The sequence below is a fragment of the Chiloscyllium punctatum genome, chromosome 15 (genome assembly GCF_047496795.1).
Source record: "Chiloscyllium punctatum isolate Juve2018m chromosome 15, sChiPun1.3, whole genome shotgun sequence".
Taxonomy (NCBI): Eukaryota; Metazoa; Chordata; class Chondrichthyes; order Orectolobiformes; family Hemiscylliidae; genus Chiloscyllium; species Chiloscyllium punctatum.
The window spans coordinates 9,475,182-9,498,595 of record NC_092753.1 but is presented as its reverse complement, the minus strand read 5'-3'; the positions used below and the strand labels follow the sequence as shown (position 1 = coordinate 9,498,595).

At 40.8% G+C, this 23,414-nt stretch overlaps 1 protein-coding gene across 6 annotated transcripts in view; it reads left to right on the top strand.

The window, feature by feature from the left end:
• Nucleotides 1-23,414, top strand: part of lrch1 (leucine-rich repeats and calponin homology (CH) domain containing 1) — a 171,411-nt gene that overhangs the window by 68,684 nt on the left and 79,313 nt on the right. For all 6 annotated transcript variants that reach the window (XR_011962507.1, XR_011962509.1, XR_011962508.1 and 3 more), the window contains exon 2: nt 20,831-20,975. Coding sequence is in view for 2 of the 6 variants with exons in the window: in XM_072584586.1 (XP_072440687.1) it covers nt 20,831-20,975 (145 nt within the window). In the remaining 4 variants the exon portion in view is untranslated. The remainder of the gene's footprint in view (nt 1-20,830; nt 20,976-23,414) is intronic.

Genomic DNA, 23,414 nt, shown 5'->3' with positions numbered 1-23,414 from the left:
TTCCGGAATTGAGAGGGTTGGCTTATGAGGACAGACTGAGTAGACTGGGATTATACTTATTGAAATTTAGAATGCAGGAGGATCTTGTGGAAACGTACAAGATTATGAAGGGAATAAATAAGATAGAAACAGGGAAGTTGTTTCCACTGACAGGTGAAACTAGAACTAGGGAGCATCGCCTCAAAATAAGGGGAAGCTGATTTAGGACTGAGTTAGGGAGGAATCTCTTCACCCAAAGGGTTGTGAATCACTAGAATTCCCTGTCCAGTGAAGCAGTTGAGATTATCTCGTTGAACGTTTTTAAGGTAAAGATAGATTTTTGAACAGTGAAGGAATTAGGGTTTGTGGTGAGCAGATAGGTAAGTGTAGCTGAGTCCAAGAAAAGATCAGCTATGACCTTCTTGAATAGCAGAGGAGACTAGAGAAAGCAGATGGCCTACTCCTGTTTCTATTGTTATGTTCTTAAAGCGATTGAATAATCTTAAAAACCTACTGGTTCTCTAATGCCTGTCTGAATTAAACTTCTCATTCTTATTTAGTCTGACCACATATGACTTCAGCTGCACTGCATTTTACAGTGACCTAACACGACACTGCTTTGTATCAAAGTTGGTTCAATGGAGAGTGCAGTAAGGTGTGCCAAGAATAGCATGAGCCATGCCTCAGAGTAAGGTGTTGACCTAATGAAACTGCAGTACCTGTATGCGAAACGACAGAAACCGCATATGGGAAACAGAGCTAAGTGATCTGATAACCAGTTGATCAGGTTTTAATCTTTGCAGTCCTGCCACACCAAGGCATGAATTGTCGTGGACAATTGATGAAGAGGATCTTTTTGAAGCTGCCTTTTCCTATTAATTGTTTAACTGTACAACACCATTCACAACTGAACTGTAGCAGTACTGCTGAGCTCTGTCCTGCTCCAGTGATTGTGGGATTGCTGAATATGTTGTGTACTACTACAGCTGTTGAGGGGAGGCAATGGCCTAGAGATGTTATCAATAGACTATTAATTCAGAAACTCAACTCATGTTCTGGAGACCAAAGTTTGAATCCTGCCAGTGGGATAAGAAGTAGACAGGCAGGAGACTGGAAGAGCACAGCAAGCCAGGCAGCATCAGGAGGTGGAGAAATCGACATTTCAGGTATAACCCTTCTTTAGGAAATGTGGTACGTGGAGGGGGAGCTGCAGATAAAAGGGGTGGTGGGGCAGGGTTGTGCTGTGGGGATAGGTTAAGACCGGCAGAGGGTATGACCTGGTTGGTCAATGGGAGGAATGAATCCAGTTGGTGGCTGAGAGGAATGGAAGGGTGGGGGTGGGGCTGGGAAGGGATCCATCTACCGCAGCTCCCTCTGAACCCAACCCCAGACCTGAAGAAGGGTTATACCCAAAACGTCGATTTCTCTGCCTCCTGATGCTGCTTGGCTTGCTGTGTTCTTCCAACTTCTTGCCTGTTTGGAATCCAGCATCTGCAGTTTTTTTGTCTCTAACCAAGTGGAATAAGAATCTACCAATGACCGTGAAACCCATCTGGCTCACTAATGTCCATCAAGCAAGGAAATTGGCCATCCTCACCTGGTGTGGCCTACATGTGACTCCAGATCTACAGCCACATGGTTGACTCGCAACTGCCCTCTGAAATGGACGAGCAAGTCACACAGTTGTATCAATCACCATGAAGACTCAACAAAGAAATGAAAGCAGACAGACAATTTGGGACCAATCTGCACTGGCAAAGTCAATGACAAAAACAGTCCTCTTGATCCTGCAGAGCCCTCCTTACATCTGGGGCTAGTGCCAAAATTCAGACAGCTATCTCACAGACTAGTCAAGCCTGACTGTCTATCATGTATCATTCCTCAAGTATGACTATGTCCCAGACTCCTCCATCACCATCGCTGGATATGTCCTGTCCCACCAGCAGAACAGACTCAGCAGCGGTGGTGACATCATGTATACAGTCAGGAGGGTCTCAGTCGTGACTGTGAACGTGATTACATCTCATGGCTTCAGGTTAAACATGGGCAAGGAAACCTCCTGCTGAATACCACGTACCTTCCTCCCTTGGCTGATGCTCAGTCATCAGTGAAGTGATGGAAGGTGCCATAAACCATGCTGACAAGCAGCACCTGCTCAGTGATGCCATTTAGGTTCCGCCAGAGCCACTCAGCTCCTGATCTTGTTATAGTCTTGGTTCAAACATGGACAAAAGAACTGAGTTCCAGAGGTAACCCATGACATCAAGGATGTATTTGACTGAATGTGGCATCAAGGAGCCCTAGCAATATTGGAATCAGTGGATGTCAGGAAGCAAACTGCCTGCTGGTTGAAAGTAGACCTGACACATAGGAAGATGGTTGTGGTTGTTGGAGGTCGGTCATCTCGGCTCCAGGACATCTCTGCAGGAGTTAGAGTCATAGAGATGTACAGCACTGAAACAGACTCTTCAGTCCAACCCGTCCATGCCAACCAGATATCCCAACCCAATTTAGTCCCACCTGCCAGCATCCAGCCCATATACCTCCAAACCCTTCCTATTCACATACACATCCAGATGCCTCTTAACTGTTGCAATTGTACCAGCCTCCACCACACCCTCTGTCATCTCATTCCATACATGTGCCACCCTCTGTGTGAAAACGTTGCCCCTTAGGTCTCTTTTATATCTTTCCCCTCTCACCCTAAACCTGTGCCCTCTAGTTCTGGACTCCTCAATGCCAGGGGAAAGACTTTGCCTATTTATCCTATCCATGCCCCTCATAATTTTGTAAACCTCTATAAGGTCACCCCTCAACCTCCGACGCTTCAGGGAAAACAGTCCCAGCCTGTTCGGCCTCTCCCTATAACTCAAATCCTCCAACCCTGGCAACATCCTTGTAAATCTTTCAAGTTTCACAACACCTTTCCAATAGGAAGGAGACCAGAATTGCATGCAATATTCCAACAATGGCCTAACCAATGTCCTGTACAGCTGCAACATGACCTCCCAACTCCTGTACTCAATACTCTGACCAATAAAGGAAAGCATACCAAACTTCACTATCCTATCTACCTGTGACTCTACTTTCAAGGAGCTATGAACCTGCACTCCAAGGTGTCTCTGTTCAGGAACACTCCCTAGGCCCTTACCATTAAGTGTATAAGTCCTGGTAAGATTTGCTTTCCCAAAATGCAGCACCTCGCATTCATCTGAATTAAACTCCATGTGCCACTTCACAGCCCGTTGGCCCATCTGGTCCAGATCCTGTTGTAATCTGAGATAACCTTCTTTGCTGTCCACTACACCTCCAATTTTGGTGTCATCTGCAGGTGAGTGACCTTAGCCAAATTATCTTCAGCTGCTTCATCAATGACCTTCACTGTTTCATAATGCCCTATCAGAAGACCATGTTTGCTGATGATTGCACAATGTTTAGCACCATTCATGACTCCTCAGATACTGAAACAGTCCATGTTCAATGCAACAAGATCTGGACAATAACCAGACTTGGGCTGACAAGTAATAAGTAACAGCCGTGCCACACAAGTGTCAGGCAATGACCAACTCTAATAAGACACAATCTAACCACCATCCCTTGATATTTAATGGTGTTCCAGTCACTGAATACCCCATTATCAACATCCTTGGGATTACCTTTGACCAGAAACTAAGCTGGACTAGCTGCATAAAAACAGTGACTACAAAAGCAGGTCAGAGACTAGGCATACTGTGGCAAGTAACTCACCACCTGACTCCCAAACCTGTCCATCATCTACAAGGCACAAGTCAGGAATGTGATGGAGTAGTCCTCCCTTTCCCTAGATGGGTGCAGCTCCAACAATACTTGAGAAACTTGACACCATCCCAGGACAAAGCAGTCTGCTTGTTTGGCACCATCTACAAGGTACACTGCAGAAATTCACCAAAGATTCTGAGACATCAGCTTCCAAACCCTTGACCACTGTTGTATAGGGGATCTCCAGCTTCTGTTGCGACACTACGGATTTCTTACAGAAACTCAGCACCCATGGACCAGTTGAACCGGGAACATTCCTCGTCACAATGGACGTTTCTGCACTGTACACCAGCATCCCCCACAATGATGTCATCGCGGCAACAGCCTCTGTACTCGACACCAACAACTGCCAACCTCCAATCACCATCCTACAACTCATCCGCTTTATCCTCAATCACAACATCTTCACCTTTGACAACCAGTTCTTCATCCAGACACACGGAACAGCCATGGGGACCAAATTTGCACCCCAATATGCCAACATTTTTATGCACAGGTTTGAACAAGACTTCTTCTCTACGCAGGATCTCCAACCAACACTGTACACCAGGTACATTGACGACATTTTCTTCCTCTGGACCCATGACGAGGAGTCACTGATAAAACTACACAGTGACATCAACAAGTTTCATCCCACCATCAAACTCACCATGGACTACTCTCGACTATCTGTCTCATTCTTGAACACATGCGTCTCCATCAAGGATGGACACCTTTTCGAACTTTCCCTCCCTGGACATGTACGGGAAGAGACTATTTTCTATTCTCTCTTTCTGTGCAAGGAAAAATATTTTGGTGAACTGGGTGGCTGAGGGCCCCCCGGACTTTCAAATTGGCACAGATTAATTATGGAATGTATTCCCCTTGACTTCCTTACAAATATGGTGCACCGAAAGACCGAATTATTTTATAAAATATGGCAGCCCTTCTTGAATTACATAAATACAGATATTTTGGCTATCCTAACAAGGGCTTTTATTTAATTGAGATTACAAACCTGGCTGGTCCGGGGCCCCGTAGGAAGAGGAATCTCGCACGAATACGGCTTTTATTACATTTGATGTTAACACATTCCGAGCATGTAAGAGACTTAAATGTACACTCTGGTTAGTTGTAGGTTAGATTAGTAGACAGTTGAGTTTTGTTTTTTTTTCTTTTTCGGTATTTTTTCTTTTGTTAAATCAAATATACAAGAGCCAAAATTTAATTGTATATCAATGTTTGTACTTGAGAGTTTTGTTTATTTTTGTACACTTGTAAAAATGTTAAATTTCTAATAAAAATATCTATTTAAGAAAAAAGGATGGACACCTCAGCACCACACTCTACCGCAAACCCACAGACCACCTCACAATGCTACACTTCTCCAGCTTCCACCCAAAACATATTAAAACAGCCATCCCCTATGGACAAGCCCTATGCATACACTGGATCTGCTCAGATGAGGAGGAACGTGACGGACACCTGGAAGTACTCAAGGATGCCCTCACAAGAACAGGGTACAATCTCAACTTATCGGCCGCCAGTTCCGACATGCCACAGCAAGGAACTGTAATGACCTTCTCAGGAGACAGACGCGTGCTGCAACCGAAGGGTACCCTTCGTTGTTCGGTACTTCCCAGGAGCTGAAAAATTACGCCATGTTCTTCGTGACCTGCAACACGTTATCAGTGAGGATGAGCACCTCACCAAGACCTTCCCCACACCTCCACTACTTGCCTTTAACAACTGCCAAACCTCAAACAGATCGTTGTTCGTAGCAAGCTGCCCGGCTCTCAGGACAACTCCATATAACTCTGTCATGGTAGACGCTGCAAGATGTGTCAGAGTGTGGACATAGATACCACCATTACGCGTGGGGACATCTCCCACCTTGTACATGGCAGGTACTCATGTGACTCAGCCAACATTGTCTATCTTATACGTTGCAGGCAAGGATGCCTGGAGGCATGGTACATTGGGGAAACCGAGCAAAGACTATGACAACGGATGAAGGGGCACCGCACAACAATCAACAGACAGGAGGGTTCCCTCCCAGTTGGGGAACACTTCAGTGGTCCAGGACATTCGGCCTCGGACCTTCGGGTGACCATCCTCCAAGGTGGACTTTGGGACAGGCAGCAGAGAAAAGTGGCTGAGCAGAGGCTGATAGCTAAGTTCGATATCCATTGGGAGGGCCTCAACCGGGACCTTGGGTTCATGTCACATTACAGGTGACCATCACTGCACTATATACACGCATAGATACTCTTTTTTTACACACAGGCGCGCACGCGCTCACACACACACGCGCTCACACACACACGCGCGCGCGCTCACACACGCGCGCGCGCTCACACACACACGCGCGCTCACACACACACGCGCGCGCTCACACACACACGCGCGCGCTCACACACACACGCGCGCGCTCACACACACACGCGCGCGCTCACACACACTCGCGCTCTCACACACCCACCCACAAACACCCTTACAGACACACACACTCCCACACTCTCACACTCTCACATGCACCCCCCCCAGACTTAAGACACTCTGCACTCACAACACACACACATACACTTTCTCAAACTCTCAACCCCCAACCCAGACAGACAGACACACACCCCCACCCACACCCACACCCACATGCACACACATATTTTGTGGGGTGAATTTGTACTTGCAGGGTTACGTTGTACTTTGCTCAAAAACTGTATGAATTTATGTAAAACTCCATTATCTCACTTTTTAGATTAGAATCAATCTAAACATCATGGCATAGACAGAGAACACAGGGGGCTAACACCTTCAACATATTATCTAGCTGTCACCATTGTTAACGGCTAACCCGAGAATGCAACTTTTAAAAAAAAAGGTTTTGTGATTTACACATGAAAGAAGTGAAACTATCACTGTATTCTAACAGATGAAAGGCTGCTAATGAAGCACAGATCTTTATTGGATCCCTAGTTTTGAGCTGCTGGAAAAGTGGGCATCCATCCAACCCTATCAAAAGTGTATTCAGGACTTTATCTCCATAAGGACTGTGTTTTGGTCACTCCCTAGCAATAATGTCGTATCTGTGACTGATATACCTGTGACAGGGAGGTGGTGGGGACTCCCAAGGCTACTGCCTCCCTGTTATATACCTCTGATATGTGTATACTGTTGGTGGGAAAGGACATACCCTGGCATGATGCTGGTGGTTTCTGCAATGGTGTCTTCAAGGTAAGATTTGGTAAGTATGACCATGTCAGTCTGTTGTCTGACTATATATGGACCAGCTTTCTTAATTTTCCATTTTCATGCAGAGGGTGGTGTGTATGTGGAATGAGCTGGCAGAGGAAGTAGTGGAGGACATAAAATTGTGTCTTATTGAAGTTAGTCATAGCCTGGATGGGTGCATGAATGGGAAGGGTTTAGAGGTATATGGGGCAAATATTGATAAATGGGATTAGATTATCTGGTTGGCATGGATATTTTGGACGGAAGGGTCTGTTTCTGTGCTGTACAACTCTACGACCCTATGTTAGTGAGGAAAAGTTTTCAAGGTGACAGGTTAGTGTATACTTTTTGTTATTCTCCTCTTTCAGCCAATGCCAGAGATCCACCTACTTTTGATCTTTTACAACCTGTTGGTAATGTTGCTTTTACACTGAATGCTGTACCATTTTCGAAATGGTTAAGAATCAATCTCATTGCTGTAGGTCTGAAGTCTCTTCTAGGCTGGAGCAAAAGCACATCTGAAGGGTATAAGGAAACTGTTGGATTTCTAGTTTTGCAACCCCACAGTTTTGCAATCATTATTAATGGCATTAGGATTTAATTTGACATTGATTGATTGATATAATTTAATCTCCACCTTCTGCCTTGTGGGATTTGAATTTGTTTCTAGAATGTTCGGCTTCTGGATCACTAGTCCAGTAACATTACTATTACAATGCAGTTCACTCATTGTCTGCATTCCGTTTTTGCTCCATCTATCTATTCTGTTCAAATCTTTAGTTTCTGAACTTATTTCTCCTATTCCATTATCTTGTCCAGTTTGTTACCATCAACAATTTTATCAAGCCTGACTTGAATACAAAGATTTGTCTGTTTCTGCAAGTTTATCACAAGCAATGATTGGAGTTATGGGGCAAGATTCTGTAATTTGTATTATTTTTGATCCTTATAGAAAACTAAGGCAGTTTTAATATCGGTGTTGTACCTTTGTGGAATCCTGTGTCAGGATAATCCAAGTGACTGAGTGCGGACCTAATTTAAATTACACTGCACCCATTGTCTCAGAGTAGTTTAAGAGTTGTAATCTTCTGTATCAGCCTGTAACCATCTGTATTATGTTCGTATAATTAGAAACATGAGGTCTCAGTTTTACAAGATAAGTACCTGTCTTGCTGGCTGCACCTTAATTGAAACATTTTCATCCCTGAGGGGTGAGTATTTGAAGTGGCCACGTGGGCATTTTGGCACACAAAGCTTGGAGCATTTTGACTCGGCAGGACAGTCATTCATGATGACTCCAGAAAAAAACGAGATATCAGTTCTGCAGTTGACCTATGCGAAGGGAACACTCTAACATTTGGTGTCTTTGGCACACTTCAAGTTCCTGATACAAAAAAAAGTCATTATTGTCTTATATTCTTGCCAACAGCCAAGTGTCTGAAACTAACAATGTGCTCTATACTTTTCGTTTTTATTCTGCTTTTTTTTGGTCCAGATTACTTGCAAGGGCCTCTCATAACGAGAAATCAAAAAAGACACTGAGAAGTTGATATAATTTGACTGCCAATATCCTTCAGAGAAGTATGAGCTCCTTCCTGGCTGGTCTGTCCCCACAATGTACATTCTAGCATTACATTATTAGATACTGTGAACAGGAAAATAATTCTGTTTCCTCCTCCTCCTCTTCCTGAATCCTCGTATTTAGGTCACTAGGTCAACATTGCTTTCATATAAACACAACCTAAGCTGATAAATCATTCTATTCACTAACTATGTAACACTTGATTTAAAGTCTACTCTTAAAAACTCAAGCACAGATTTTCAAATTTACTCATGTTACAGAAATGACTGTGCTTCAAGAAAAAGTTATTGGCTTTTTGTGGAACAAATCAATGGTTTTAGATTTAAAGATCGCAGACATGATTAAGAAGTTTGCACTTGAGGCAAAAACTGTGTGGTTGATAATGAGGAAGAAAGCTGGTGTAGACTACAGAGTGATGTCAGTGGAATGGTCAGCTGAGTAGGAAAGGGTGGCACGGTGACTCAGAGGTTAGCACTGCTGCCTCATAGCACCAGGGACCCAGGTTCAGTTCCTGCCTTGGGCAACTGTCTGTGTGGAGTTTGCACATTCTCCCCGAGTCTGACTGGGTTTCCACCGGGTGCTTCAGTTTCCTCCCACAGTCCAAAGATGTGCAGATTAGGTGAATTGGCTGTGCTAAGTTGTCCATAGCATTAGGTGTAGGGAAATGAGTCTGGGTGGGTTGCTCTTCGGAGGGTCGGTGTGGACTTGTTGGGCTGAAGGGCCTGTTTCCACACTGTAGGGAATCTAATCTAAAGTGGCAGATGGAATTCAGTCCAGAGTGAAGTTATGCATGTGGGAAGGGCAAACAAAGCAAGAGAGTAAATGGTAGGTACTGATTAGCACAGAGCAGAAGAGGAACTGTGAAGTGCATGCTCTCAGATCCTGGATGGCAGTGGGACAAATAGTTAAAAGAGTAAGAAGGTAACTTTGCTTTAATAGCCCAAGTGTAAACTGTAAGAGCAGAAGGGTTATGCTAGAATACTGGCATACAATACGAGTTAGATCACAATTTAACAGCTCAGTACCCAGTTTTGGCGGACAGATTATGGCTGGTACTTTCAAGTAAACCTGTTGGACTGTAACCTGGTGTAGTGTGACTTTTACCTTTCTCCAACACTGGCTCCTCCACATCATTATAGGAAAGAGGTGATGAGATGAAAGAGGGTACACAGGAGATTTACAAGGATACTTTCAGGAATGGAAACATTTTGCCAAGAGACAAGATTGGAATTTTTTTTGTAATACAGAAGGCTGAGAGGATTTTTAATTGAGGTGTATGTAAAGACCTGGATTCTTGGCAGAGTGTAGAGGGGAAAGTGCCTTTAGTGGAGTGGTCATTGATTTTAAAGTATTTGGTAGAAATATTAGAGAGGATTTGAGATTTTTTTTCAGTTGGAGGGTAGTGGGATCTGTAACTCATGCCTGAAAAAACAGAAGAGACAGAGACCCCACATTTAAATAAAAACATAAATGTACTCTTGGAGTGCCATAACCTACAGGAGTATGGACCTCGAGCTGGACAGTGAGGTTAGGCTGGATAGCTCTGTGTCAGCTGAATAAACCTATTTGACCTAATCCCACTCTACAACTCTATGGCTGTAGGTTATAATATGTCATGGGCATATCCAATATTTGTTTAAAATTGCAGTAAGGGTCTCTGCCTCTTGCATTTTTTTGGGTATGAGTTATTCCCCTGACAGGATGGGCTGAATGGCTTCCTTCTGTGCTGTAAATATTTATGATACTGAATGTTCTCGGGATATGAAAAGTGCTGTAAAAATGTGTTGTTGTCTGTCTTAAACATTCATTGCATACAGTACAAATTGCAATCTCATCCTTCACCCATCTGTTCCCGCAACAGCTAACCGTTGTGTTCACTGGAATACTTAAGATATTGGTCATAACTTCACTATTGTTTAGTTGAGTAATAGCAGTGGGTGTTGTGTTCCTAATCTCAGGTTGCCTATTCATTCTAAGTGAAGTTATACTTTGTTTTCTACTTCAGCGATGGTCTTTGTATTGCTTTGACGATATTTCCTTAGATGTACCTCTTCAGTCATTTCTACCAACAAACAGGTTCATTTTCAGTTTGAACATCCTTGAATAGCTGGTGCAACTTCATTAAGTCCATTACTCATAAAAGGCAATATAGAGTGGCAATTATAAACTGGTCTATTGGTATGGCTTGCTTCCTCATGCCTTTCTGTGAAACAACACTTCGTATGATTTCATATCAAGTTGCAACTGTTGACTAACCTTGGCTTACATTTCTTTGTCAATTGAAGTTACTGGTATGTCTGATTAGTCCAATAATTAGACATCATGCTTTTAATATATTAGTTTATAGAATGGATTTTGTATACCCTGTAAGGGTGCAAAATAAATAGATTAGCGATTGTGAACCCTATAATGTTACAACAGAGATTATATATAGTGAATATTGTAATGGTACAAAATAGATTGGATATTGTGAACCCTGTAATGGTGCAAAATAGGTAATGGAAATGCTGTAAAGATATGAAATGGACCAGATGTTGTGAACTGAAAATGTGTTGCTGGAAAAGCGCAGCAGGTCAGGCAGCATCCAAGGAGCATCCAGCATCTGCAGTCCTCACTTTCTCCTAGCAGATGTTGTGAGCCCTGGAACGATACTCAATAGGTAAGTTTCACGATTTCACTTGCTGTTTGGAGACCTGCTGAATTTCTCTTGCCGTTTCTGTTTTCGAGTGTAATAACTGAACAGGTTGATGAGAAAATATCTGGAAATGGAAACCATACATGATATTTCCAAACACAACGCAAAACGAAGTTGGGAAGTGAATTATGAGGAGAATTTAGGAAGTCCTCAAGGGGACTTCAGCAAACTAATTGAGTGGGCATGAGCATGGCAGATGGAATATGGTGTGGGAAAATGTGAAGTTATCCATTTAAACAAAAATGGAGAGTATTTCTTAAATGGTGAGAGCTTGACAAATCCAAAGAGTTTTGGTTGCCCATGTTCATAAATCGCTTAAAGTGAATGTGCAGGTGCATGCAGCAAGCAATTTGGAAGACACATGGTACCTTGGCCTTTATTGCAAGAGGATTTGATTGCAGTCTTGCTGCAGTTGTGTAGAGCTGTTGTGAGACTGCACCTGAAATATTGTGTGCGGTTTTCAATTCCTCACCTAAGAGCAGATATACTTGTCGTAATGGTGGACATTAAGTGTTTGGTACACTGATCTCTGGGATGGCAGGATTGCCCTGTAAAGAGAGATTGAACAACTGGGTCGATATTTTCTAGCATTTAGAAGGAGAGGTGATCTCATTTTACACATACAAGTTTCTAACAGAAGTCATTTGGATAGACGTTGGAGAAATGTTTCCCTTGGCCAGGGGTGTCAAGAACCAGGAAACATAGTCTCAGAATGAGGAGTAGGCCATTTTGAACTGATGTGGAAGAATTTCGTATGGATGGTGGTGACTCTTTGGCATTATCTGCCACCAGCATGTAGAGGTTTAGTGATTGAGTGTATTCAAATCAGACATTGATTGATTTTCAAATACTAAAGATGTCAGTGCTTATGGAGATAGTAGGGGAACATCATGCTGGGGTAGAAGATCAGACAAGATCTAGTTGAATAGCTTGAGAGGCTGAATGGTCTATTCTTGCACCAGTTTCCTATGTTGTTATGTGAAGCGATTTTGGGAAGGAATTCCAGAACTTGGGGAATAGATAGCTGAAGGCAAAATTGCCCGTGATGGGTTAAAGGAATTTGGATATATGCACCAGAGATTAAGCCGATCATCTTTCCCCAGCATAACAGTGTTCTGGAAAAGGCAACAAAAAGTGACTGATATCACTAATGATAGCGAGCTCCAAGTCCCTAAAACTCATCCAGCTTTGTTTTGAAAGCTTCTGGCTTATCTACATATACATACATAATGGAGAGTGCTTCCTGCTATTGGTTCAAATTTTATGCTTCAGTGTTTTACATTGATGTTCTCTTGTCCTTGCTATGCACTTCAAATAATCCATGCACTAGAATAAAATCTGTTCCCTTCATTATTTTAAAAATGAACCCATATCTCCTAAAATTGGAGGGATACGGGCCGGGTGTTGCAGGTGGGAGTAGATCGAGTTGGTCAGCATGGACGGGTTGGATCGAAGAGTCTGTTTTTGTGCTGTACATCTCTATGACTCTCAAAGTCTTCATTTCAACAATGAAGAAGCCACAAGGTCAGGAGTAACTATGAGTCTAAAGGCTTGGTACGGCCACTCTGCTGTGGAACTTGCCCAAGGTTAACTATTCCCCACCATGAGAGACAGACAAAACTGGACACTGTATGTTAGGTATACTTGGACAAAAGCCTTTTATGAGGTGAATATCAGATTTGTAGTTTTATGACTCACTTTGTTCCCTTTAAGCAACATCTCTCAAGGAACTTGAGTATCTTTACTACAAACCCATTGTCTTCTCCCATGCCACATCCTCAACCCTGAAGGGATTTAATACAATCAAAATAAATGAGGTTGAATTTATTCATGTTGAAGAATATATGTTACAAATGGGCAGATTACCCCTCCATCATCAACTCACCAACTTTGTTCAAATCAGCCTTGAAATCTTAGTGCAACTAAAATCCTAACTCCCACATTTATCAACAAAGTAGAGAATTGTTTTTCCATAGCTTTTGTGCCAATCATTGATTAAGGTGGTGAAGAACAGTGGACCGAACATGGATCTCTGTAGGACACCCTTAGTGACCAAACCCCATCCAAAGTTTCTTCCAATAATGACCACCCACCCATGCAAGCCATTGACTTAAGCTAATCCCTGAGAGTTCATAGCTAAGGACTCCTCTTGATTTAACAGCCTTCTATGTGGAATTTCATCAAATCTCCATTTGCAAATAACAATGTAGTACATCCCCAACTGGGTCATTGCCTTGGGTGTACCAAACAAGTTGGTTGGGGTGGTTTGCCCTCATCAGCAAATATAAAGCCCATTGTGAACTGTCCAGCTGCCATTTGTTTTCAACCTGGAAGAAGGCTGAATGCCCAGCTCTCACCCTGAATTAAAACGTGTAGATTTGCATAGCTCACTTTTTGGACCTATTCCAAGTATGGCAAAAGTTGCGTGATCTGGAAATGAAAGGCGAAATGGAGCATTTAATTACCAACGTAGCTGCTTCTTTCTCAAGTGTCAGCAATGCTTTAGCAACCATAGATGAGTTCTTTTCCACCTCAACGTTTATCTTAATTATCCTAAGATGTTTACAGTTTGAAGAGCCCCTAAGATTTTACAGAATATTCAATCAAGGTTTTGTCTTGAAACAGATCTGCAGATTTGTCGGCTTAACCTAGAAACACACACTGTTTCCTTTTGGGTTCAGATGAAACTTTAGATCAATTATTGTTGTCAAACAGAATCTTATCTATTCACCTGGAAACAGTTAGACTTGACATCTGGCTATGTACAGCTAAGCTGCGGCAATGTATGAATATGCATGCTGACTGGAAACATTGCCTTTGCTTTCTCTAACATCTGAATACAGTACTCAATGCAAAAAGAATTCAGAACTTCATAGTTATGTGAGCATGTTGTACGCTTAGTTTGGAGTGTGTCACTGTAACAAGAGTATAGGGATACCATTGTGAGCAGTCTTTTCAAGACACAATAAACTCTTTGAAAAGTGGATGTGGGAATTGGAAGACCATCTTGCAATTCTTACACCAAGCAGAACCAAAAACATACAGTTTTCTTTGGCAAATTGTTGAATTTCTTGCGGTGTACTGAATTGATGACTCAGACTTTGCCCATTCACCACCCGAGGCCTTGGCTTCGCATTGTTTGGAGGCCACCAATTTGCTTTAATAGATTGAGAACGGAAGTTTGAATTTAATGCTGATGGTTAGGAACTGTGAAAGGATATGTTTTGGGAAGAGGATGAAGGACCACTTCTACTTAGAGTAGAATGGTTAGTAGAATTTGACTGATTTATGAGGAGGAAGGTGGACTGATTTAAGTAGATTTCCAGGGCAGCCAAATAAAAGCATCAAGCATTTGGAAAATGTTTTTGAGGATGATGCAAAAAGGATACAATTCTGATGTTTTGCTTAAGATAGATCTATTTATTTAAAAGTCTTGAAATTGTTGTGTTGCTTTAAAATCTGCTGTTCATATGCGAAAGTTACTGATTGAATGAAATGGAGACTTGTCTGTGAAAACTGTAGGGAGTATCCAGTTGATGAAATATTATTACTGGCTGTTCCTCACAGATGAAGATGTCGGTCTTCAGAAATCTGAAAATGGGCAATGTGGCTGTTTCAGGTTCTCTGTGGACATGTGGTGTTGCGAGATGTCTGGGTATGTGTCAATTGGTCATGGCTTCTTCTTTCTGCTACTTTTCCTTATCATTTTGTCATCGTTTGATCTCAAAATGTTTGAATCCTAGTTGATTAACTATGGTTATGCTAGTACCTAAAATATTAAGAGTAAGTATTTAGCACAGAATTGAGCTATCAAGTTGTTGAAGTTTCATTTGGGCTATCAATCTGAAACAGGCCAGCAGTGACTAATGCCAATACCAAGAGGAGGTAGACTGCAATAGATAACAAGATGACAGATGATGTGTGATGTAGGTGGAAAAATATAATGTGACAGAATGAAAATGGTGCACAGGTATTTGTTCGAAAGGTAAGTCTTGTAGGAAGAAACAAAAATGGAAAAGCAGGTTAGGAGTAATGGACAGACAGAGAAACCGAGGAGGTCCACGAAACAAACAGTTTGAAGTGGAGCAGAGGATTGCGTTCTGAGTCCTGAAGGAGGAACAGCAAAAAAGGGGAATGCTTCAAAAAGTAGTAAAAGAGATTTTGAAGGAATAACAGACCTTGACAAAATTTGCTCAACAGGCTGATTTATATTTCCTTTGTGGAATGCAATCCATCAAGAGTTTAAAGTGGCCAGCGTCCATTTCAAAAGGGATAATGTTTACAATTGGGGAGATGGTTCCGTAGTGGTAATGTCACTGGACAGATTAATATTCTGGGGAAACAGATTCAAATCCTATCATGACAACTGATGGAATTTCAATTAATAAATCTATTAAATAAATATATAATGGTGACCATGAAGTTATCATTGACTGTCATTTTAAAAAAAAAACTCATCTGGTTCACTAATGTCCTCAGGAGAAAGAAATCTCTCTTGCTTTCTTTTTCCAGGCGACAAGATCCACAGAAATATATATGATCCTTAATTGTTCTTTGTAATGGCTTAGCAAGTCACTCAGTTCAAGGACAATGAATGCGGAGCTTGCTAGTGACGCCCACCGCTCATTGAAAGTACAAATGAAAAGAAAGCAACAGACCTCAGAATTATTTGAAGACTTAACAGAAATGGTGGATGAGGAAAGTGCGCTAGAATTCTTTACTGCAGAGAATGGAATTATTAAGTATATTCAAGGCTGATGTAGAAAGATTTTTTATCACTAAGAAATTTAAGAATTATGGGGAAAAGGCAGAAAAGTGGAGTTGAGATCTGTCAGTTTGGCCATGGTCTCATCGAATGGCAGAGCAGACTCGATGGGCTAATTGGCCTACACTTTGTAGTCTAATGAATGAGGTTCTATGGTAATTGCACATTTCCGGGATATGGCCATAAAATTAAAATTATAATGGCTAGATTCAGTCGCAAACTATGAATGAAGAGGGATTAATTGGCAGATATAAAATCAGAAGACTTGGGCTAATGTTTTTCAAGCTAGGCCCATTTTTCTTCCTCTTCTACATGATGTTCCTCTGATCTTCCCTGCTGTGAGGAAATAATGCTATGATCCCAGCTGATGTTATCACTGGACAAGTCAGATTCCAGGCTGAAAGCTGTCTTGATAGATCATATCTTGATTCAGTTTTGATGAAATGATCTCTTGATGAATTATAAGCATGCAAAGCTGCACACTTTGCTTTAACAAATAAAAATGAAGTTTATTAACAAACCCAATGGATATAAAACAATTAAACCAAACATTGGAGATGCCAGTGTTGGACTGGGGTGTACGAAGTTAAAAATCACACGACCCCAGGTTATAGTCCAACAGGTTTATTTGGAATCACTAGCTTTCGGAGCACTGTTCCTTCATCAGGTGATTGTGGAGACACCTGATGAAGGAGCAGCGCTCTGAAAGCTTGTGCTTCCAAATAAACCTGTTGGACTATAACCTGGTGTCGTGTGATTTTTAACCTTAAACCAAATTGTTCACTTACAGCACTAATTGAGAAATTTTTAATCAGACAGTAAAATTATAATCCCATTAATCCCAATCCATTCCTTTATAAATGGAAAAGCAAAATAGGTTTGTATTGTAACCAAGCCACATCTTGTAAAGTACTCAAAAAGCATCACTCATAAAATAGCCACACCAGAATCCCTGCCTCTAATACCTTGGTAAGTTTAAATGGCTTTAATTATGATTTAATTGAACTGTCTATAACGTCTTCCTGTAGCTATTCATGCACCCGAGGTTAAATATACTCAGCGTTGAGTAACTTCTTCATTGTTTTATCCCATGTCTGGTCGGGTACTAGCACTACTACTTTGCACTAAAGTAATCTAATTTCTATATCTGTCCCTTCTCAGGAGTGCCAATACAGAGGAACCTCAATTATCTGGATTCGATTGTCTGAATTTTGGATTATCCGGCAAGATTGCAAGGCCCTGATGCTTGGCTAAACTGTGATATCCGGCATTCGATTATCTGAATATTAAGTTACCTGAACAAAATACTCCCCGCCCGTGTCATTTGGATAATTGGGGTTCCTCTGTACATATAGCCATTTTCATCCATGGATTTCACAGGACTGTTCAAAACTCAACATAAAATTAAAAAAGAACTCTCTTTTTCTCTTTCAGTTATGGGTGTTTACCGTAAGCTTACCTGATTTCACTTATTCTGTCCAGTTTAGCAAAAGCAGACTCCAACTTATTCTTTATGTCTTCCCATTACATGTACATTCAGAATTGATTGGGGATCTGACCATGTTTCACTCCTCTTAAAGTCATAGAGGCGTACAGCACCAAAACAGACCCTTTGGTCTAACTCATTCATGCTGACCAGATATTCTAACCTAATCTAGTCCCATTTGCCAGCAGTTGGCCCATTTCTCTCTCAACCTATTCATATATCCATCCAGATGCCTTTTAAATGTTGTAATTTTACCAGCCTCCTCCACTTCTTCTGGCAGCTCATTCCATACATGCACCACCCTCTGTGTGAAAACATTGCCCCTTAAGTCCCTTTTAACTTTTTCCCTCTGACCCTAGGTCTATGGCCTCTAATTCTGGACTCCCACGTCCCCAGGTAAAAGATCTGTCTATTAACCCAACTATGCCCCTTATGATTTTATAAACCTCTAAGATCACCCCTTAGCCTCTGACGCTTCAGGGATATTAGCTCCAGCCTATTCAGCCCCTCCCCATAGCTCAAACCCTCCAATCCCTGGCAGCATCCTTGTAAATCTCTTCTGAATCCTTTCAACTTTCACAACATCCTTTCGTTAGGAGAGAGACCAGAATTGCACGCAATATTGTAAAAGTGGCCTAACCAATGTCCTGAACAGCCACAACATGAACTCCCAACCCTTGCACTCAACGCATTGACCAATAAAGGAAAGCATACCAAACATCTTTTTCACTATCCTATCTACCTGCGACTCCACTTTCAAGGAAATATGAACTTGTACTCCAAGGTTTCTTTGTTCAGCAGCACTCCCTAGAATCTTACCATTAAGTGTGTAAGTCCTGCCTTGATTTACCTTTTCAAAATGCAGGTTTACATGATGCCCCTTTATCAAAGTCATGGAATTGACTTCCACACATAGACTAATGATACCCAGCTGTCATTTTGTCAGATTACTTGTCCGATATTCGGTCTTGGATAGGCTGTAGTTTCCTCCTGTGGGCTATTGGGAAGACCAAAACCATAGTCTTTCAGCCTTTGTCGCAAACTCCAGTGTTGCAACTAATTCAAACTCTGTTCCCTGGCCACTACCTCCATTTGAATCAGACTTGGCAATTTTAGCTTTTTACAGACCCAAACCTGAGACTCAAATCTCCGATCCTCTTCCTCAGAGAGCTTGTCAACTTGTCGCTCCAGAAAGTCACCTTCCTGTATCATTCTTTATGTAACCTGTCCTCAGCCTTGCCTTTTCAACTTTTATGTGCAATAAACAGTGACTTATGTGAAACTTGGATGATTATATGCCAATCCCTGTAAAATGGTGATTATCAATTTGGTCTTTGCTGACCTGCATTGGCTCCCAGTCCCTTGTGTCTGCAACTTAAAATTCTCATCCCTCTCACCCAGATAGTCCACAAGCTGATGTTAAAGAAGTACTGCACTGTTTTCCAGGAGAAGCAGCATTGCCTATGGTATTTGTAGGACTCTGAAAATGTTCAGTACTATTGGGATTAAGCTTTTAAATTATTTCATTAGATTGGTTTTTGCTTCAAGCAAAGTTTTTGACTGAAATTAAATGGGAAAATAATGATCTTTTGTAGCATGCAAGTGGAGTTAGTTATTGGAATAACAAGAGGGAAGCTGTTAAGAATATAGGTCATGCAAAGTTATTAATGTTGAGTTACAAGATGAACTTGTGCTTGGTGCAGATGCTGAATGCTGTAAAGGAATCTGATGAAGAACCTCATGGTGCTTGTTTACTCATGATGAGGTTAAGAAAAATGCTCATCTCGTTCTACTTGGATTTCAACTTCATGCTATGGCACTTAATACCCATATGGCATGACATATAAGCAGCACATTTCGCTCTCATAAATTGAAGGCTGCTCTGCAGATCCTGCAATGGAAACTGAGGATCTTAGTTGGGTGTTGACCTGAATGGAGCTGGGATGAGTGGAAGGATGAAAGTTGGTTCCATTTGTCTTTATCAGATGGCTTCATCAGAGATAGGCAGAGGCCAAGCAAACACACCCTTCTGAGCTCTTAAGCTTTGTGAGGACTAAGAACGTAAATAGCTTTGTTTGTGTTGCCTTGACTCCTCCTTTTCCCAGGCCTGGCTATTTGTTTTCAATTATTGTATATGTTTGTCCTTGTCTTTGATTAGATTTTTTTCCAGGCAGATTTATTGATGATTATTGCAATCCATGTACAGTTATTAAAGTTCTGAAGTTTACAATACCACAGCCTGAAGGAAGGAGAGGTGGTACAAATTTGTTGAAATTATTGCTTTTAATGTGAGTTACTGTACTGCAGGTGGAGAGGTTTTATTCTTGGCGAAGATTTGCAAATACAGGAGGGAGGGTTGCAGCATTAGGGCAATACCTGGCGTAGATATGCAGGGTTGCTTGGTTGTTATTTTCTTTCTAAGTAATTGTGCTTCGCGAAATACAGAATAACTGGTACTTTGATTCAGAATTTGATTCAAAGTTGAATCTTTGTGGAATAAACCAGTATTAAGGAGAGTTTCTTTGGGTGGGAAGGGGTTAACAAAAGAAAAGATGGTCAAAATAGTAATCAATATTTTGGTATTATGTAACCAAAATTTTTATAAACTCTGTACTTTCACTTGATGGTACGACACTCAATATCTCAATATATATTGGCTACTGTTTTCCTTATAGGCAGTAATGCCTATATTCCAAGTGAGTTGAGTATTTTGGGAAGCTATATAAAATGTATGTTGTTTCTTGCTTTTCTACTCCAGGTTGCTTTCCCTTTATTGCATGACATCTGGCAACCAGATGATGAATGTGGAATCTGTAACAAGTTCTAATCAATTGTTTAAAGGTGTTGACTGCTTCATGAAAAATACATAAAACATTTTGTCAGTTCTGTAACATTCAAATCAAAATGTCCACCTGAAATGTCTTCTGTAATATTTTCCAATTACTAGACTCCAAGAAATGTAACTTCCTCACAGAACACATCAGATCCACTAAAGCTTCTTTGTAAATCCATTATAGTTTGTGGCCAATGTACAGTCCTGCAAGCAAACCATTGTGCTATGAATTCATTCTGAAGATCTTAGGGAATGAAAGATTGATTCTGGGGGACAAATCTTGCTAGTTTAGGTTTCTGGAGAAGTATTTGCTAATTGCTCAGAGAACTTCATAAAATGCTGGAGATAAATCTTAAAACAATTCACACAGAAGTGTGTTTCTGAAACTTCTGCTGTGTGTGTGCTGCTGTTTTCATCATATCCATTATTTTGATGTGTTGCTTAAACTTTAGTCTAAAACGTACATTTTGTTTTGTTGGCAGATCTGTCAAAGAACAGACTGAGTGAAATTCCACTGGAGCTATGCCACTTTGTCTCCTTGGAGATGTTAAACCTGTATCATAATTGCATCAAAGTCATTCCAGACTCAATCATCAATCTGCAGACACTGACCAATTTGAATTTGAGGTGAGTACGATGATCAGATTGAAAAGGGTCAGTATGCCTTGTTTGTATTGGAGAAGTGAGATGGAGTGATATCTACGTTATGAGCAATTCATATAGCAGTTGTCATAATTTATGGTGTGATAGCAACCAGCATTTTATTTCTTTCTTGAATCATTTTATTGTTTTATGCATATCCAAGCAATCTGGACTTCTGGTGATAATGCTTTTTTTTATAACTCTTTGATCTTTAATGTTTGGATCATAATTGTTATGGGGATAATGTGGAAAATGAGGTCAGACATCATCTATACTTGTATTCAGTGGCAGAGCAGGCTTGGCGGACTAAATGGCATATGTCTGCTCCCATTTCTTACACTGCTCTGACTTCTGTTGCTGCATTTCATGTTCTCTAAACTTCTAGTCTGCCAAATTTTTATGGCAAGATGTCTTTGTCAGATCTGCTAATCTACTAATAGGTAGAACTCATTGCTTCAGAGGTGGTATGTTTTTAACCAATTAGTGCTGTCCACTGGTGCATTGTATATGTCTGATTTCTGCCAATACTTATACATTTGACAGTATATACAAAGTTGTCAGAAACTGTGTGAACCGCTTTTGGCATTTACATGGCTTTTCTGAGCCGGAGTCCCTCGAAGTCATGTTTTCTCAAACTCATTAAGTTTTATTGAAGACAGGGAACACTCAAGATTAAATGTGCATTACCTATAACTTTGAAATCCTGATTTCAAAAGATGCTGTTGCCTTGATGAATCTCATTCTAGTTGCCTTAGTGACGAAAAGGAACATACCACATAAGGTTATAACAGAAAGCATATTGCCAAATGTAATCATATAATATTTTTTAAAAACCTGAAATTTAAGCAATTATTGTATTTTCTGCAGAGAGGTTTAATATTCTAAAGGCTCCATCTGTTATGATCTTGTCCTTGGTTAACTTCCCTCTTTCAAGGGGAACAGGTGAAAGAGACGGCAGTGACCACTTAATCTCTCTTCCCGATTCACCCTGGAGTAAGTTGTAGTGAATTTGATGTACAAGGTTTTCTGTGAATCAGTTTACTTTTACGATTTTTACTGTTTAATTTTACTATTTTGTGAATATTTAGCAAATTATGCAGTACTTCATATTGATGTTTCCACTGGCTTGGTATTCTTGAAGTTTGAGTTATTTCAAGCTGGCTAAGTGTTGAAATGGTGGCTGATGATCCAGGCATACTTTCAAACACTAGAATGCCACCAAAAGAGCTACAGTGACATTTTGATAACTTAAACTGTCCCAGTGCAACAGGTAATGGAGGAACAAGAAAAGCTCTGACAAATTGACAGGAGTTTAATTTTATGCTGTTACTTAAGATCAAATTTCTTCCCACAGAAAACTCCCAGATTTTGGAACGCTGTTCCCATAAATAGAAACTAAAGTAAGACATCAAAGTGTAAGCACATGAAGCAGAAGAGGATACAAACTTAGGGGATTGATTTTGAATTTCTTTCATGATTAGGACACATACACAATGAGCCTACGGCTATAGTTTGTGCTTGCATTTTCTGGGCCAAGGATCACAGCTTGACATTTGGGCATCCACCTAATGATTTGGTTAACTTCTCTCCACCTTTAGAATTATCCTTACCTAATTGAATGTATTTTCATCTGTCCTTTACACCAAATATTACACAATTTTGCTAACTGTATGTTCACAAAATAATAAAATTAAACAAATTACAACTTTAAATTTATGAAGCTGTTTGAGGCAGCAAAATATATTTAGACATGTTTACTGGCGTCGCATACCAAATCTATTCAATAGAACTAATATTATTAAGTGTGAACAATGTTGTACGCAGGTCAGAAGAATGTTGATGCGTTATTCGTCTTATGTTAAATTCAGTTGATTTAAAAACTGATTTTTTTTGTAATAATGCTACATTTTTAGGTCAGAGCCAAGATTAATTCACTTCCTGATCAATGCCCTGACAGATTGCTGCTGAGCAGCATAAAATTACGTGTCCTGGAAATCTGGAAGAAGAAAATGCTGCAATTACTTGGGAGGCTGATCAGCCACTAAAGCAGAAAAAAGATTGATTTGTGTTTTGGATTGAGACCAGTGAAGACTAGTCGTCTTTGACTGTCTTTTACCTTTCAACACCGACATTCTGACTGAATATCCAGCGATATTCGGTTTTAGTTTAGATGTGCAACATAAACATTATGGAGAATCAACTCCAAAGCAAGACCAGATTGTGTTATTAACATGGGTAATATCAGTAGTGATAGCAGCTTTCTATTTTGTAAGATGGTGATTTGAGTCATGATGGTCGCGTCTGCCATAAACATCAGCTGCTGTGGCTGAGAAGTCCATTCTAGCATGGCAGCATCTGCTGCATTAGTTACAGAGAAAGACAATGGGATGAGAAGATTCTTTAGCTTCTGTTTTTTCTGGTGGT